This window comes from Ambystoma mexicanum, chromosome 10, assembly GCF_040938575.1.
Source record: "Ambystoma mexicanum isolate Mex_15411 chromosome 10, UKY_AmexF1_1, whole genome shotgun sequence".
Lineage (NCBI taxonomy): Eukaryota > Metazoa > Chordata > Amphibia > Caudata > Ambystomatidae > Ambystoma > Ambystoma mexicanum.
The window spans coordinates 1,223,952,988-1,223,970,682 of NC_090932.1; the positions used below are offsets into that span (position 1 = coordinate 1,223,952,988).

At 45.3% G+C, this 17,695-nt stretch overlaps 1 protein-coding gene across 2 annotated transcripts in view; it reads left to right on the plus strand.

Moving 5' to 3' along the window:
• The window catches only part of LOC138492178 (stonustoxin subunit beta-like), a 74,915-nt gene that overhangs the window by 4,434 nt on the left and 52,786 nt on the right, over positions 1–17,695 (plus strand). The window contains exons 2-3 of one of the 2 annotated variants that reach the window (XM_069619198.1): positions 1,098–1,213; positions 4,328–4,439. In XM_069619198.1, coding sequence (XP_069475299.1) covers positions 1,184–1,213; positions 4,328–4,439 — 142 coding nt within the window. In that variant the 5' untranslated portion in view covers positions 1,098–1,183. The remainder of the gene's footprint in view (positions 1–1,097; positions 1,214–4,327; positions 4,440–17,695) is intronic. The other variant, XM_069619199.1, reaches the window with a different exon arrangement.

The following is a 17,695-nucleotide window of genomic DNA, read 5'->3' on the forward strand; positions in this document are numbered from 1 at the left end:
TTATTGTATCTTCTCGATTAGATAACCAGGCTCTCGGCAGTCTCGACTCTTGACACTGGGCTAGGCAAGCCTTCTCGAATCTTCCTTCTCCATCAGCTATTCTAATCTGCTGCGCCACACTTCCAGCCCTTTCATTCAAGGGGTCCAAGTGTTCTAAAATGCATTGCGGCTACATATGGGGTTTTCTTAATGGAAACCTTGTTTCAACGACTCTTCGCAGTATAGGTACCATTGCTGGCCTTATGAATGTCGCAATTTCGGGCTGACAACATGTAGGCAGAATGGGGGCGGGACTTTCGGTAGGGGTACTTGGCTTCTCTACACTCCCTTTTATGCTCTGATGGAATCAAACATGATCCCCATGTGCTGCTTCATGCAGTATCACATAGGGCAATAATACCACAAGTGGTAACTCCCTCCAATTATGAGTTTCCTACCACCATGACAAAAAGACAAAGAGCAGTATCTCAGACATAAAAACATACATAAAAACAATGTTTAAAACATCTAACCATTCCAACATTGGAGGACCCGGTAATTCATCCTTGAAGGAACTGATCCCCATTCCCATTTGAGACTCAATGGGAATGGGGATGGAGCTAATAACGGGCCCGTTAATAACGGGCCCGTTATTGGCTCCTTGGTCCCCTCGCGGGACCTGGAAAGGACGCCTGGTTTTACCAGACATCTGTTCCGGGTCCCGCAAGGGAACCTCGTAATTGTGCATCCCGTAATGAACAGTGCCGGTCCCGTACCGGCACCCTTCATTACGGGAGCGCAAGCCTCGTAATGAGGCCTGACTAGGCTTAATTGAGAGATTTCCAATAGGCCAGTTCTACTAAATGGTCTAATTGGGAGATTTCCAATAGACCAGTTCTACTAAATGGTCTGTGAATGGTGTGTAGTGGAGTCCATATGAAATATTTCTAAGATGTTACCAACTCAGGCTCACTCTGACCAGCATTTCAATGGCACTGAAATGCTGGTACATCTTCTGATTTGCCTATAGGTTAGTCTGTGTATGAAATGCCTTATTGCAGCTGGACAACATGAAGGAGTTGAAAAGTATGAATAAATGCATCGCTTTTTCATTGCAGTACTTGCCTTCTGAGTGAAAAAATGGCGTCCAACAAAACAATTGAAAGATTGACTTTGGGACGCCCTCTTGAGCTGGGAATGCTGTATGACATCCGCCGTGATGCCATTATTCCAGGTAAGAAAAAATCAACAATGGGCCAAACACTGCATATCACCTGCGACCACGTATATATATTTTTTCACAATCTGTTGTGAAATGTTGTCACAGCAGCTGTGATGTAGTAATTCAAGTAAACATATATATTTGTGTAAGGGAGCATAAGTAAGTGTTTCCCTCTCTGAATGCTGTATCCTCCTAGTATGACGTTGGGAAGAGGATTATGGAATTCATCATAAACTGCAATGACATCAAAGCAAGGGCGCATATGGCATGATCTCTGCCAGATGTCTGTTAACTTTTTTAGTTGGTATGGTGAGGGTACTTGGTATGTTGTATGCTTATATTGTCCCCTCATTCTTTCACGCCCTCTGAAATGCTCGTTCATAAGGGACAGTGTGTGGGTAGACAATAGACAAAGGGGCTATGCACAATGCACTATGTACAACATAAAATTATAGATTGGTAGCTTTCAACTACTGGGTATATTCCACTTCGAGTTCTGAGGGCCATTGTAAATAGCGGAAGCTTCACTCTCATTGTCCATCAGATGTCACTCAGATTCCTTTGTTGCAATGCATCCTCACAGTTCACTCGCTATAATTCTATATGTTGCATCACACCGTTTCATTTGCAGCACCATCAAATGTAGGGTGAATTATTTAATGATATGATCAGAGCAACTCATTTGTATATTTCCATTCACCACCATTGAATTGCATTCTTGTGCAGGACTAACCACTGCAGTCTCAATCACTATACTTCTCAAAGTCTCACTTCCCTAGATTCAGATGCAGCACCTCTTCCCTTCCCTTCCCTGGTTTCAGATGTCGTCCTGGTTTTGGATGAAGTGCAGTGTGTCTTGCTACACTCATAGCTGGAGATGCAGTGCAGCAGTCCTTACCATGCCACTGAGTTCAGATGCAGCATACATTGTTTTATCCCCGGTGGTTTCAGATGTTGTTACAGATAGATTGCTATTGTTGAGAGAGTTTATGTGGGTCAGCTATACCAAATTCCTTTCGGGTGGTGGTCGCTGAATGCTAGTGGTAGGGGTGTTGAGGTACGTCAGGTGTTTCAGTCTGGACGGCTATGTGTACACTAGGCCGGATGAGCTTAGCTTAGTATTCTATCATGCATGGATGCTTGCCCGTGCCTGCGGCCTGTGTCCACGCTAGTGGTGTGAGATGTACATATCGTAGAATCGAGGGTCCTGTATATTGCGTCGGACGCCTACACCTACCAGTGCAATTTAGGAACCAGCATGAGCGCAACTAGATCCGAGAGATTCTAGCTTTGTGAATTAGGCCCAGTGCAACGTGTTTGTTGGCAGTGCAAAGTCAATTTTCTCTGCGCTAAACGTTCCATGAATTAGGCCCAAAGTGCGTTACTGTTTATCACGTTTCAGGTGCTTGTGGCCCGCAGCAGGCTTGATGTGCACTGTCAGTGGTGGCCTGAATAGAGAAAGGCAGGCCAGGAAAACATTATCAACTAAACTAGTGCTTTTGTTTCTTTGAACTGAAAACATGCTTCCAGGGCTTTGCCCAGGCATGAACCTGACAAATGATAAACTATCTTGATGGATGAGATTGATGGATGAGATTGGCTTAGGGCAAAGTAAACCTTGACAGGCAGCAGCATTGCACGTGCTGCACAATGCTGCAGCCAATCATCTTAGTTTCTGGCTTCAGTAGTATTGACATGCTATACTATTCGTGACAAGGATCCGTGTGTGCTCTTCATCCGGCTTATACGTCTACTGACCGTCACTTGCTGCAGTGAGCCAGTGACACTTTCAGCTGCCCAGCTGTAACCGAAGCAGTGACCTGTCCAATCCATTCCCTGTCAGGAAACTGGTAAAACCTAGCTACAAAAACAAGTTCACGGTATCATTTTTTAAAAGATCTTGTTACTTGAAAAACAAAATTGCTTTCTGTGCACATCTGCACAGTACTCGTCTGTCCCCACCCCCTCCATGTACACAAGCGGCTGATCTCTCCTCTGTCTCCCCTTGGTCTCAGAGGAATCCTTTATAGCACTAGCCTCATGCTGCTTGCAGATTGTACCTTCCTTGATCATTCAAAGAGACGCCTTAATATGGCCTTGTGCGCCAGCCTATAGAATAATACATTCTGGGACGTGTAGTTTTAGTGTTAGTGTGAAAAATGTAGGCCTACACATGTCAGCATAGAAGGAGCTGTTGGCTAAAAGCTAGCAATGGCTGAACACAAGACATGAGCAATTTCTTAGCTGTGCAAATTACTTTTATAACCTAGAGGTGTCACACTGGAAAAAAGTTGATCTCCCTTCATCGGATTACCTGAAGTAGATATCTTATCCAGCACTCTTCTTGGAGACTCAAGGAGTTGTATGGAATGCCCTTGTGTGGAGAAAGTTCATTGTGCCAACGTTTTAAGTGATACTAGGAACTACCCCTGACTGAAATGTTATGATATGATATATTTTATTTGTATCGCGCTCGTACACAAGTGTTTCAGAGAGCGACTAGGCAAGGGAGGAACAGGGGAGAACACAACACAACAACAACAACGATCTTACTGGGCCCAGTGACATTGAAAACGTGCAAGTGCATGGGAAAGGGAAAAGGGAAAAAGTGCATGGAAGGGGGAAGAGTGGAAAGTGCGGAGCAGAGTAGAGCAGATGAATAATAATACATAGAAAATGGAGGCAATAAACAGTGGTAGTGCTGCCAGCAAGGGGCAAGTGCTGTGTTTAAGGAAGCAGACCGGGTAAGTCTGATAAGTGCAGAAAAAGAAGAACAATGGGGGGCACTTAACAAATGGTAAATTGCGTTGTGCTTGGATGGCAAACTGGCTACTAAATTCCTGACGGGTAGCTGACTTTGAATGCAAGTAGGGATAGGGCAAAATACGTGTTAGGGCAATTCTGACTTGTGGTGAACTAGACCTTTACGTCATTAAGGGTACTACACTAGGTCCACCCGAGTCTTTCAGGGAGTTCTGGGCTTTCCAAACTGGGATATGCACAAAATAACCACTTTCTGACTGCGGAAGAAATTGAAAGGATGCTGCTTCAAAGAATGTTGACCTCAAACTCCTGACCCCCAAACAAAAGGCCTTGTTATTTAATGTAGAACCTTTTCTCCAATAGGTACTAGCGCCATACATGGACTCCAATAACATAGAACTGTCACCTATTGAAGACAATTCAAGTTCGATTGCTTGCAATGATAACCACTATAAAGGGAGCACATTCTCAAAAGGTAATATGAAATGCAGAACACACTGTCAACAATTAAATCTCACATTTGGGCCAATGTGCTCTGATGTATTACAACGTGCAACACAAGAAAAAGACATGTCTTCTGGTAAGATAAAGGTCATTTGCTGTTGGATAATTTACTGTCTATCAAACATGGCTTACGTACACAAAGGCGTCATACTGTGAGGAATACTGTTCTAGCATTGCAATGTATTTACTTTGAAATCAATATTCATTGAGCAAACTATTAGTTGCCATTGTGTTTTATAGTATTCACGTTCACGCAGTGGAGTCACTTTACTGAAAATGTTGGGGGGGACATGACAACTGAATGAAAGGGGTAGGGTGAAGGGAGGGCGGATGGTGGCTCTGAGGGATCGTTTCGGCCAAATTGTTTAAAATAAATTTGGTCGAATGGCACCGCCATTAGTTCGTAGCTGAAGATACCGAACATGAAGAGCAGTGGTTACAGGGGTGCCCCCTCAGCCTATGTTCGGTATTTCTGGCTTTGGCGGTTGCAGGGGTCTCCCCCGCTTCCCCTGCGTCCTCAGTATTGATGGCAGGGTACCCAACAAAAAGGACCCAACAAAAACAAAATAATTAAAGGGACGCTGCAGCGTCAGATCGGACCCATGTTAAAGGGATGGATCTGACTCTGCAGGCTACAGGAGAGGCAGCGCATGGAGAAAAGGTAAGTGGGGGTTTTATGGGTGTACTGGCGGTTTGAGGGGACATGGTTTTGGGTTTTTGTACCGAGGTAAAAACTTATTTGCAGCGAAAATGACTACAGTTAATTTTGCCGTGATTTTGTACGTCGGTCAAACAACCTAAATCCCTGAGGGATAACACTTAACTACTACACCACAAAAGTCCACTGCTGACGCTCTGTTATAACTTTCATAAGACTGGTGGTGTATCTTTAAAATTCAATTGGGTCCCCACACATCTTCAGCCGGCCTGCCATGCACCCAGTGACACAACATAACATTGACAAACTTAATTCCACTAGAACATACAAACAATGCATTATTTATCATTCATTCAGACACAAAAGTAAACACACATATGCTTGCACACACTCCCACTCACACACAAATGCACCCAGCACCTCCACTGACATACACTGTGTGCACACAACATTTATATGTACATTTACAATAAAACATGGAAACAGTGGTGCAACGTCCATTGAGCAGACCAGACTTTATCACCCCCTGATAGCTGAAATTTCGGGCTACATTGACTTGAACTAGCTGAACTATAATGCCATTGCCGAAAGGACCAGATTCACTGTAATGTCAGCAATTTGCCTGATTTTTCCTTTCATTCAAAGGCAGAAACCATTGGTTAATGCAGTGCAGTGGGTGACCAAGTATAATTGGTATACATTTTTAAATACCATATATTGCTAAACTTGGGTTCTTCACAGTACCTTATATGTCTACGTGCTGATAAATTTATTCTATAAGATGCTGACTGATTAAAATGAAGGTATGTTTTCCTGTGTGCAAATGGCTCCAAGCAGTGGAGCACCAAGCGGGAGATTTGCAAGGCAGTGGTCAAGCTGCCCCCCCATAGATCTTTTAAGAGCCAGACCGGGACATTTGACATTGGGACACCTCTCCCATTCGGCACCTCAAAGAGGGTGCCCAACGGCAAACGTGTCCCGCTGGCAGGGCAATGTGTGCTGACCAATTCCTGCTCAGCAGGCTCATTGTCCTGGCAGCAGGACACCTTACTCGTTCTGAATGGTAGAGGTGTCCCACAGCCAGGACAATGTCACAAGGTGCTCTGAGCAGAAGAGGGTCCTCATGTTGCTCTGTATCAACAGAGTATTACAATGTGAGCCATTAGGCACTGACAGGAGGGATGGGGTTACTATTAGCAGGGAATTTCATTCCTTTAGAAATGTGAATGGTAGGGAGTGATCTGAAGTGAGAAGGGTGCATAATGTTGCATGCTTTATGAAATAATGACTATGGGCCTCATTAGGACCCTGGCGCTCCCGTAATGAATGGTGCCGGTACGGGAAAGGCACCCTTCATTACGGGATGCCCTATTACGAGGCCTGCTAGCGGGTCCCGCTGTTCACGTCTGGTCTGACCAGACGTGAAAAGCGGGACCCGCTAGCAGGCCAGGATGCTAACAATGGGCCCGTCATTAACGGGCCTGTTGTTAGCATCCTCCCCATTCCCATTGAGCCCTATGGGGCTCAAATGGAAATGGGGATTGATTTTTACCGGGTCCAAGAAAAGGGCAATTACCAGGTCCGCCAAGGTCGGCATAACCCGGTTATTGCCCTTTTCTTGGACCTGGTAAAAAATCATTACCGGCGGCAGCCGTGCCCTAAACAAGGGCACGGCTACCGCCAGGGTCGTAATGAGGCCCTATGGCTTTCAAAAACAAGGAGGATTTGTTAGGCTCACAATAATATGCATGATGCTATTGTGACTTTGCAGGCAGGATGGGGAGAATGGAACTAAAGCCATACTCCCATTGCTCAACATATTTCTATGACAATGTATATAGTGTATGGTTAGTTTATTATGAAAGGCTAGTTTATTTTGTAATGTGGTTTGCTTCCAATGCATTGCTATAAATAATTATATGTTATATGTATTATATAAATAATAAGCACATGAAATGTAAAGCAAAACCTTAATAGATATCTATATTAATTAAGCCTGGAAAGATGTGCACTGTCGCTTAAATTGTCCACATCCCAGTTTCATCATTTAACCAAGTGTGTGATCCTGAGCAAATTATTTAATCACATTGTGCCTAATCTGCAGCTCTCTTAGTGGTTCTGATTCACTTCAAAGCTTATGTTAATGTATTATGCTATTCTAATGAAAACGCCTAATGACTATAGAGTTGCTCCACATATAACAATAGTACAATTTAGGTATTTTGCACCACAAAGTTATTTGTCACTTGGCTTATTTATGGCAACTTATTCTAAAGTCACTTCCATGGTGCCTCCAAGTATCAAAGACTGATGATGCGACTTGCAATGTAATTTCCTGCGAAGTCACTTCTGTTGGTGCAATCCATATGCTAATTAGGAAGTTTGCATGTATTTTGCCTCATAGGGCATGGACAGAGCTACCCAACAAACATACACAAACATAAACACAATTAAACATGTCTTATTTTGTTTTTAAAGTTCCTCTGCTCTGCTTTCAAATGCCGCCCGGGCCACATCTCATGTTACATCGACTTACCATCTTCGCACTCACGCACCTCCAGACAGAAACCAGGAAGTTGAATGAGCTTCCTAGTTCCTGTCTGTGTGCCGCACAAACACAAAGCCGGAAAGTGATGCTTTTTGCCACTGGCCCCCGGAAGCGTGACAGCACAGGCGCCAGGCCCTGCAGCACCCAGTTCAGCACCCTGGCTGCCAACTTTGAGTCAGGCCAGCCAGGGTGAGGGACTGAGCTACGCAGGGCATCCAGCCTTGAATGTGTTGCAGCGCGGCTGCCAGGCATCTCTGCATTATGTAATGAGACAGCGTAAGTCTTCCTGAGCACCCCAGCCGGGCTCGCACTGTCCAATTACATAATTGATGATTGTGGCTCCCCTGCCCTCCCCCCAAAAGATGGGGGGAACAAAAAGGCATGCCACAGAAGTTGGGGGGGACAAAACCCTCTGTCCCCTTCTATAATTACGCCCATGCGTTCACGATCATTCAAAGCAGCCTTTGCCCTATGTTGAATTGCTAGATCGCCATATTAGCTGTATTGAAACAGGTCCCCTTATTGCTTCTTGGCTTAAGACGTCACCTTTCTCTCGACTTTGAACGTCTGTGCAGCAGTATCACTGAATATGACTTGGAGAATTGTGCCCTCGCCAACTTCTTTTCGGTTTTTATCAATATTTCCTGGGCAATAGTTTCAAATTAGGCAACATACCCAAATTGTAAAACTGTTAACATTGATGTCTTAGTATTGGGATGATTATCTTGTGAGATGTGTATTAATCAAATCTCTATGCTCATCTGCATGCACCAACATTCCTATGTACAATATAGAAAACAATTTTAATAGATCTTTTTTTTTAAATAAATAGCCTCATCCACAACAAGTGTGATGAGTATAACAACGTTTTAAAAAACAGACAAGCATACGGCGTCCTAAAATAATGGAGACCTCACAGCTAGTGTGTGCCACTAAAGTAAGGTCGGTATATGAAGGTCACAGATCCATAAGTAGTGATTTGAAGGCTGCACACACATTACACGTATAAACAAGGCCCTGCATCCTAAAATCAAATCCAAGTGGAAATAAGCCGAGTGACAACCGTGCCAAAACAATATAACTAGTTGCCAAACTATGCCTAGCTAATACTTATACACAAACCAAAAATGCTTGCTATTGCTTGTTTTTGACAGTACTTCACTACAAGGAACAGATGCAAGGACACATATATTGCTTATAAATCAAGTGGCTGAAAGCACACTTGGTTAAGACTTGTTTTATTGTAAGGACCTATTTACAGCTACAATTAACTCTCAGACTGCTGCTTATAAACAACACTGGCCGGTACAATAAAGCACAATAGAGCTAGCCAAAAGAAGCCGTAAAAGGGTGTGTTTGAGGTAGGAATGGGAGGGGTGGAAATAGTGATAGGGATGAGCCTGGCCAGTGGCAGTCAGCGACTGGGTGAAAAGCTGATGAATTACGTATACAATGAAATTAATCTTTGAAACTGAGCGCTATGGGGCACACTACACAGCCCAGTTAAAAAAGCATTGTGAAGTGACAAAAACCATTGTGAAGGACAATCTGTTTCGCTGTATGTCAATTGTTTTAGTGTCCTCTTATATTCATTTTTTTTAATTTACTTAAATTGTATACAGTAGTACAGATCAACCTCTAAAATATTGTAACAGACATAACATTACATTACACCTAGTCTAGTAAATGGAGATAAAAACGGAAACACAGTAGAAGCCTGTGTCAAATCAATCACAGAGTTCCTCAAGTATAGGAGCAATCTTTCTCCAAAACATAGACAAATGGTGAATGTAGGACTCCAGATTGCCACACATGAACAGTTGCCATACTTCTATGTCTAGCCGCTCCCATCGGGCTATCGCACCAGAGGACCCTTCCCTTAGGTGTACCAATGCTTCGCAAGACAATCAAATATGTTTAGCTGTCGCAACACAGTCCCCCCCTATACAAACGGCAGAGGTGGCGATGTCGAGGTATATTGCCCCATGCCCCAACTATTTAATGTGTTTTGATGGTATTAAAATGTACCTCTAGGTAATCCCATATGGAGGAGTTTCCAGGAAAGCTAGAGATGTAATTCGGCACCTTCACTCTATTTAGATAGTATGCAATAAATTCAGCTTCAAGGTACTTAGAAGCGAGATCCGTTGTTAGCTGCTGCTTACACTGAGTGAGGACAATTGCCTTCATACATTTTTTGTATTTCGGAAAAGGGGTAGTCCAATGCATCATTTGGTGCAAGAACAAGCCATCTCCTGGCTGCAAGCCAGATTTTGACCAGGCAACTGTTTGGCATAAAATTGAGTCTGGATTTTAACACTTCATACAGTATGCCCAGCATAGATTCCACCACAGCATTATGTATCTTCCAGACCAGGTACAGACTGCTCAGTTGTAGCTTCACGTATATGGGTGTCACATCCTAATAAGGCCTTTCTGTAGATGTTCGTGATGACAGTCTAAGTAATCTCTTGATTATCAAGGCTTCCAGTGCACTGGTTTCCCTAACAAGCCTCACAGGCCATATTTCTGCACCACATGATATAACGGAGGCAATCTTATCCTGGCAAAGGTGTAAAAATGCACCTATGGAATAGCCACCGCCTTTAGAGGCAACAGCACTCATGGCGCCCACCCTTGTCACAGACTTTAATTTGGTGTGCTTAAGGTGCTTGGATCCCCTTAGCCCTTTGACCAAATGGATTCCCATGTATTTGAAAACTGGGACAACTTCCACTGTGGTGCCGGCAAGCATCCATTTTAGGCCTATCCCCTTAGATGCCTTTGGACGACACACCATGATTTTGGTGATCTCTGCATTTATTAGCAGGGAGTTGGATTGAGCAAAGTCAGCTAGTTTATTCAAGGATGCCTGCCGGTCCACGGTAGTGTCCAGTAAAACTAGGTCTCAGCATAACCCAACCATGACGTGGCTCTGTCGCCTAGTCGGGGTGGGTTAGCAGAATGGCTAGGTAATGTTCTTCCCAGGTCAGCTAGCAGAGGAAAGGTCAAGGACGATGAGGACAGAAGGGATGCTGGAGTTGAGATTGGAGAACAAATCTTCACGGGTGTTCAGCAGAACGATTTCCGTGCTCTGGCTGCTCTGAAGCCAGACCTATGATCATGGAGACAACCAACAGTTTCATTGTGAAGAGTAAGTTGGGAGATGGCCAGTGTTTCTAGATATTTGCCCAGGAAAGGAGTGATAGAGATCGGGCGATAGTTAGACGGGGAGGTAGGATCCGCAGAAGGATTTTTTAGGAGGGGGTGTACAAGGGAGTGCTTGAGGAGACGGGAAAGTTCCAGTGGTGAAGGAGTGATTGCAGAAATCGGCCAAGGCTGGAGCAAGGGTGTCAATGTGGTCCTTGATGGTTCTAGAGGAGCAGGGTAGCACCTGTCTGGGTGACACTTTCATAGATCGGACTTGTCTTAAAACATCGTCGGGTGTTATCAGAGAAAAAGAGAAGAAAGGAGGAGAGGGCGAGGCAGCCAGAGGGTGGCCAAGAGAGGTAGATGGAGAGGAAGGGGAGAGCGAGGACAGGATTTCCTGAGTTTTAGTAGTGAAGTGAGAAACCATGGCCGTACAGAGGGCCAGTAAGGGAACAGGAGAGGTGGAGACTGCAGAAGGATTGGCCAGCTCCTTGCAGATTTTAGAGTTTGGCCGTGCTGTTAGAGGCTGCAGAGATGTGGGCTTGGATGTGGACTCTCTTCTTGGACAGGAAAGAGAGTCTGTATTACCTTTGGAGCTGGCGGTCGGCCAGTTTGTCAGAGGATGCACCTGAAGCCCTCCACTTCCTCTTAGCCACCCTGCACTTGTGTTTATGGGCAGCAAGGTCAGTGTTGCACTTGGAGGTAGGCTTCAGAAAGATTCTCAAGGCAGGGGCAAGTATGTCCAGAGTGTTGGAAATAGCAAGATGCAGGTTAGAAAGGGCTGTGTCAGGGTGAGAGTCAGCCGCAGAAGTAGGAGGAGCAGAGTAAATAGATGCAAAGGCATCCACACACATGCTTCATGAGCCGAAGGACTGAGAGGGTAGGCAGTGGTCTGGGGTGGACTTTGCCTGGGGGACTGAGGGTGTCAGGGCAGAGAAAAGAAGAAGGTGGTCAGTATAAGAGAGGGGGGTAGACTGTAGAGGTGGAGCCAAGTACCCCATCAAATGCTCCGCCCCCATGTTGCCTATATGTTGGGATCCAGAGATGGCTACATGAGCAGTGCCAGTGAGAAGGCCAGTACCGCAAAGAATCTTCGAGACAAGGTATCTATTGAGACAACCCTACATACATGCACAAAGAAATAGTGCTTTTCTGGCTGGGATTCCGGTAGAAGTATGCATTTGAATAAAAAGGAAGACTGGTGATGTCATACGAAGTAAGAACTGATGTGCCCAGAAGAAATGACAATGAAGAAAGAACATAGACATTCTATTGAAATTGGAGATGAGGTATAGAAGTCTAGCAGCATTTCAGGATTGAAATGAAGATGCTCGTGCAAAGAAGCACTGAAGAAAATGCAAAGTCATTTTACACCTGTACAGAGGCAGCAACGCAAGTAGGGAAAAGGTAATCATAAGGCTGGCTATGTAGTGAATTAGATGCAGCGATGGGCCAATGGATCCATATAGGAATGTACAAAACCTAGTTATTCCACGATGCACTTTAGCAAGGCTTGAAAACTCATACGTGGAGAAGATTTCTGTGTGGAGCAGTTGGTATTAAAACAGATGGCAAAGTAGAATTTTAAGACAGACTTCACTTGCAAGAAGACAAGGCCACAGTGAAGTTGGATCCCTGTCAAAAGGCTACAACGAATGTGAGAAAAGAACAAACTGTGTTTGAAGTAGTATGAAAAAACACTGAAGGTGTCAAGAGTTCATCATTTAATAGAATTCAATACAGCAAGAACCTCAAAAGAGTGGTCTCCAGTAACATGGTCGGGATCGAAAATAGCTTGGGCTGAGTTATACCAATACCAGGAGACAGAAGGATGCTATACTCCCTTTATTTGCCAGGCACAAGCAACTCCTGCAAGGTCAAGTTCAAAGACTTAATTGACTGGCAGACTGTAGGAGTGATGATAGATGTTGGGACAGTTGGCAAGGAGGCAAGATCACGCCGAATCTCCATGCACCTCGGATGCTAGCCTGCGTGCTGCTAGCATGTGGAATATTCTATAGGGTTACAAGTGTGCCAAATCAATTGTAGAGGGCCATGTAGTTAGGAGCCCTATAGTTTGTATAACCAATGGATCGTCATGTATTTAGTGACCATGTAGATGACCCTTCACTTGGGGTGGGCTTAGTTGCCCACCGGACTTAGACACCCAAACACTACCCTCGGCCATATAGAACGTATACTTAGATGTTCCCTGAAAGCCAACCACCGTTATTCATAGGTTTTTGTAGTTTGCACGTAATATGACATCAGTAATGATGATTTTTTGCTATAAAAGAGGTATTTTTTCAAAATCACGTTGAGGCTGTGCTTTGCGACGTCGGATGTCCGTTGTAACTCCCTGTTTTAGATAATTGATATTGAAACAGAACCAACTTTGCCAACTTCCTGAGTCATTTTGATTATTGATATTTGAGTAATTTCTACATCGCCGTCCACCTCTAAGTATTGCTGCCTCGTCTTAAAGGACTTAGGTCTCTGAATTGACGTGGTAGCAGCATTTGCTTTGTACTGCGAAAAAGGGCATGTCTGGAGCTGTGTTCCACGTCCGCCAAAGAGCCAAGCCTGTCTTGTCCAGACAGGGATCACATTGCCAAATCAACTCACCTGAAGAGTCCTACGAGTCACCCTTCATTTTGAGAGTTGCAGTGGTCTTCTTTCAAGGTTGTCTTTTATGTCCAGCTGGTGAAAACCTGAAACTGTGCTTGCTTCAGGAACTGAGAAGCGCTGTTAGCCAGACCTAAACCTGATGCCAAAATTAACATCTACAGCTGCAACCCCTGACCACATGGACACAGACCAAATAGGTGTGTAGTTGGTCCCAATGATTCCTACCTCCCTGGGGGAGGGGGATATTTGTATGATTCAGAGTTTTCAGAGTTTTCTGGGCTCAGTGCACTTATCCCTTTTGTTGCCCCTTCAGCCCATACTGATGAAGTGGCAGGGTTTGTATAGCAGTCAACCCAATTACCAGCAGAGAGACACTCGGGCCCATCAAAAACTCCCCACCGCAAGAACGGATGACTCAGCCATGGGGCAAAGTTTACTGTCTTTATTATCTAGCAAAACTACAGGGGTCACACAGGGAAAACATGAATTCTCCATGGTTCTTCTCTTCTGAGCATGTGTCACCCGGTTGTATCCAGGTGTGATGTCACAAAACCAAGCTCTGCCCCAGAAACCTATCAGGCATTCACATTGGTCAGTTTAGGCTAACTAAGTATATGTCCTTTAGAGCTTAATTCTACTACTGGATAGCCATATCTGGTGGTTTCTCCTGGGACCACCTCTACATGTTTCAATCTACAATGTTGCAGGGTTGCTCGAGGACCGTTGGCTGATGCAACATATTATATATCCATGTGAAAGGGAACTCTGGATTAGGCAGAATGTGTCCTCCTAGCCCTGGTACTCTGGACTGTTACCAGGCTGAGTTTACCTTCTCAAGGAAATGAGAATTAACATGAACCACTCCAAGAAAGAGTCTATATTCAAGCCTGCATCTCTGCAGCATCTAACAACACGGCTGAACTTTTCAAAGTTTGCAGGGAACTGGCCAATCCCAATGCAGTCAAATCCTCTACTGTACCCACCCAGGCTCTTTGCTCAGCCCTGGCCGCACATGTCACCACCAAAACACAGAGCATCCTATCCCCTTTCCCTTCTGCACCAACATCTCTTGGGCACCCCTCGGCCATTCCCACCCCACCAGCTTCTTCCTTCCTTCCACTCCCATGTCACACCTGATGAGGTCTCTAGACAAGTCCGGTCTACGAAAGCCTCTTCCAAACAAATGGACCCCTGTCCCTACAAAACCATCAAGGACAATATTGACACTCTTGCTCCAGCCTTGGCCGGCCTCTGCACCCTCTCTTTCACCACTGAACTTTTGCCCTCTCCTCTCAAGAACTCTCTTGTGCACCCTCTGCTCAAAAAACTTTCTGCCGATGCGTCTATTCCGGAAAACTATCACCCGATCTCCATCACCCCTTTCCTAGGAAACCTCCTGGAGAAGCTGGCTATCACTCAACTTACCTTCTACACTGAATCTGTTGGTTGTCTCCATGAACATCCGTCTGGCTTTAGAGCATCCAGTGATATGGAAACTGCTCTTCTGAACACCTGTGAAGACCTGCTCTCAGATCTTGACTCTAACTCTCCTTCTGTCCTCATTCATCTCAACCTCTCTTCTGCTTTCAATACAGTATACCACAACATCCTGATCTCCAGTCTCCGTGATACCCTGGGCATCACGGATCAGGTCCTGGCGTGGCTCACCTCCTTTCTCTCTGAACGGCTTTCACAGGTGGAACTTGGGTAATTTCTCTCCTCTATCACTCTCTCTGCTTGTGGTGTCCCCCAGGGATCTAACCTACCCCCCAGGTTGTTCAATATCTACATGCTCCCCTTGGCCCCCAGGATTTCTACCTTTACCTATATCTTTCAGTGCTATGTGGATGGCACGCAGCTCTCATTCAGGCTACTCTTGGCCTCCTCTTCATCTCTGAATGTTTGTCCGCAATTCAGTCTTGGTGTGCTGCTATCGATCTCTGCCTGAATGGCAGTAAGACAAAGATCATCCTCATTGGGACCCCTGCTCCCACTTTCCCACTTTCACACTGGTTGGCCACTCTTGGCCTTTTGCCCTCACCTACCAATGAGGCAAAAAAAACTAGGGGTCATCTTCGACTCCACTCTCTCCTTCTCTTCTCACATCTCGGACATATCTAAAATGTCCCACTACCAACTGCACCTCCTCAGAGGTATTCTACCTTTTCTCACTTTCCCCCAGAGGCTTAACCATCTCAAAAGCCCTGGCTCTCTCTATGCTAGACTACTGCAACAGCATCTTTCTCAATCTTCCTTCTTTTACTCTCCGTCCTCTACAACTCAACCAGAACAGAACTGCAAGACTTATCCTTGGCCTCAAGCCCAGGGACCGCATCTCTCCAGTGCTAAAATCCCTCCACTGGCTCCCATTGGCTGCAAGGATCAAGTTTAAAACCCACTGAATAATCCACAAGGCGTTCTGGGGCCGAGGCCCACACTGTCTACAACCCTCTCTTCCTAAATACTCTCCTTCTAGAGTCCTCCGCTCATCCTCCTCCAACTCCCTGCGGGTGAGACATTTTTCCAAACAGAGATTTGGGGGTAGATCTGTATCCTCTACAGGTGCTTCCCTCTGGAACAGCCTCCCTGCCTCTCTCCATCTTGAGCCAGATCACCTTAAGTTCTGGAAACTCCTCAAGACCGTACTCTTCTCTTGCTTATTTCCTCTCCCTCTTCCCTGCTTACCTCCGTTCTTTTTCTTTCCACCCTCCTTCCTTGTTCTGCTCCCTAATTCTGTTCAGTTTTTGCTGATAGGTTGCCTGGTTCACCTCAAGAGCCTTACAGGTCCCAGGCTTCCCCGCCAGTCTTTTGTACTTGCCTCTGGGCAGCGGCACTATGTTCAGCATTACTGCACTTTCAGCTCACACACCATGAGTGGCGCAACCTCTCTGCACTTAACCCAGGGCCCTCCTGGACTGGACACGCTTGTTGCCTTCTCCCCCTTCCTTGCACCTCCTTATGTATGCATTCATGACCTGAATGCACTAGGACTAGTAAGTTTGTTTGTCCTGTCCGCCCCGCCCCCCTTATGTCCCCCTTGCCTAGCTTGGTCGCGACTGTACCACTTCATGCACTTGCACCAGGAGAAATTCAGTCAGGCCTAGCATGCTAGTTTTTTCTGTTAGATCATTCCGAAACTTCAAGGTCTAAGAATGATTACTGTATTCCCTTGTTCCCTTACCGCCTTGAAGCACTTTGAACCAATCCACCTGTCCACCTGTGTATAAGCGCTGTATATATAAACAATTACAATGGAGGGGCTTTGTGATCCTTTATGTTGCCATCTCTGATCACCTAAACCTGGGAGAGTGCATTCAGCTGGCCGTTCGTGAGCAACACTTGTATTTTTCCACCTCTGATTTGGTGGGAACAGCTTCTCTCCATCCACCTTGATTGAATGGGCATTGTCTTGTTCTATTCAGTCATGTGTGTTGCAACCAGGAAATTGGGCTCTCTTGCCTGTAAATATGAGGAGTTTGGTCTGAATTTCTCTTAGGTAGTTTATAGTTTTTGTTAGGGAGAATTCTCTGTTTAGGCTGAATTTCCTAACCTAGTGAGTCCCCCAGCAGCTTTGCTGGATTTCTGGAGTTTGTTTTTGTCCATCCTGCCAAGAGTGAGACTATTTTCTCCCCCTCTTGGACATTAATGTGGTTGATTCCTGTGAATGTCAATGTGTTCTATGGGCTATGGGGTCTTTTACTCCATAGGGTCTCATGTGTTTTGCTATGTGTGTTACACCGCACCCTCCGTGTCGTAACACTGGGGCGTCCTAGAGGATCCCCACCATAGACTCCATACCCTGGGACTGACTACTGTCTCCCAGGGCATGTAAAGTCACCATTGGCTTTACTAGACCTAAAATGTACTAACAGAACTAGTACAAACCATCCTATTGTGGATGTACTAGTAGGGGTAATTTGATTACCCATGGGTCTGTTATTCGAGGGGGCACTGTCCCGTCCCCCCTCGTCGAGTTTTGGCTGGTGGCAGTGGAAACTCCTTGTTATATTCGACCCCGAATATAACTCCATGGGATTCTTCCCATTGTTGGAGGCTAATACTTTTTCCCGTTAGTCTCTAACATACCGCTGGTTTATTTGTCTTAAATAAATCTACCAGTTGGTATTTTCTTCCAGAACTCGGTTTTTAAAATGGCATCTGTGTTCGCCTCTGTAACTCCGAACCAAAGGTTGAGCCCTTTGTTCCACTTTTGGCGGGCTTCTGCACAGAAGCCCTCCAAAGT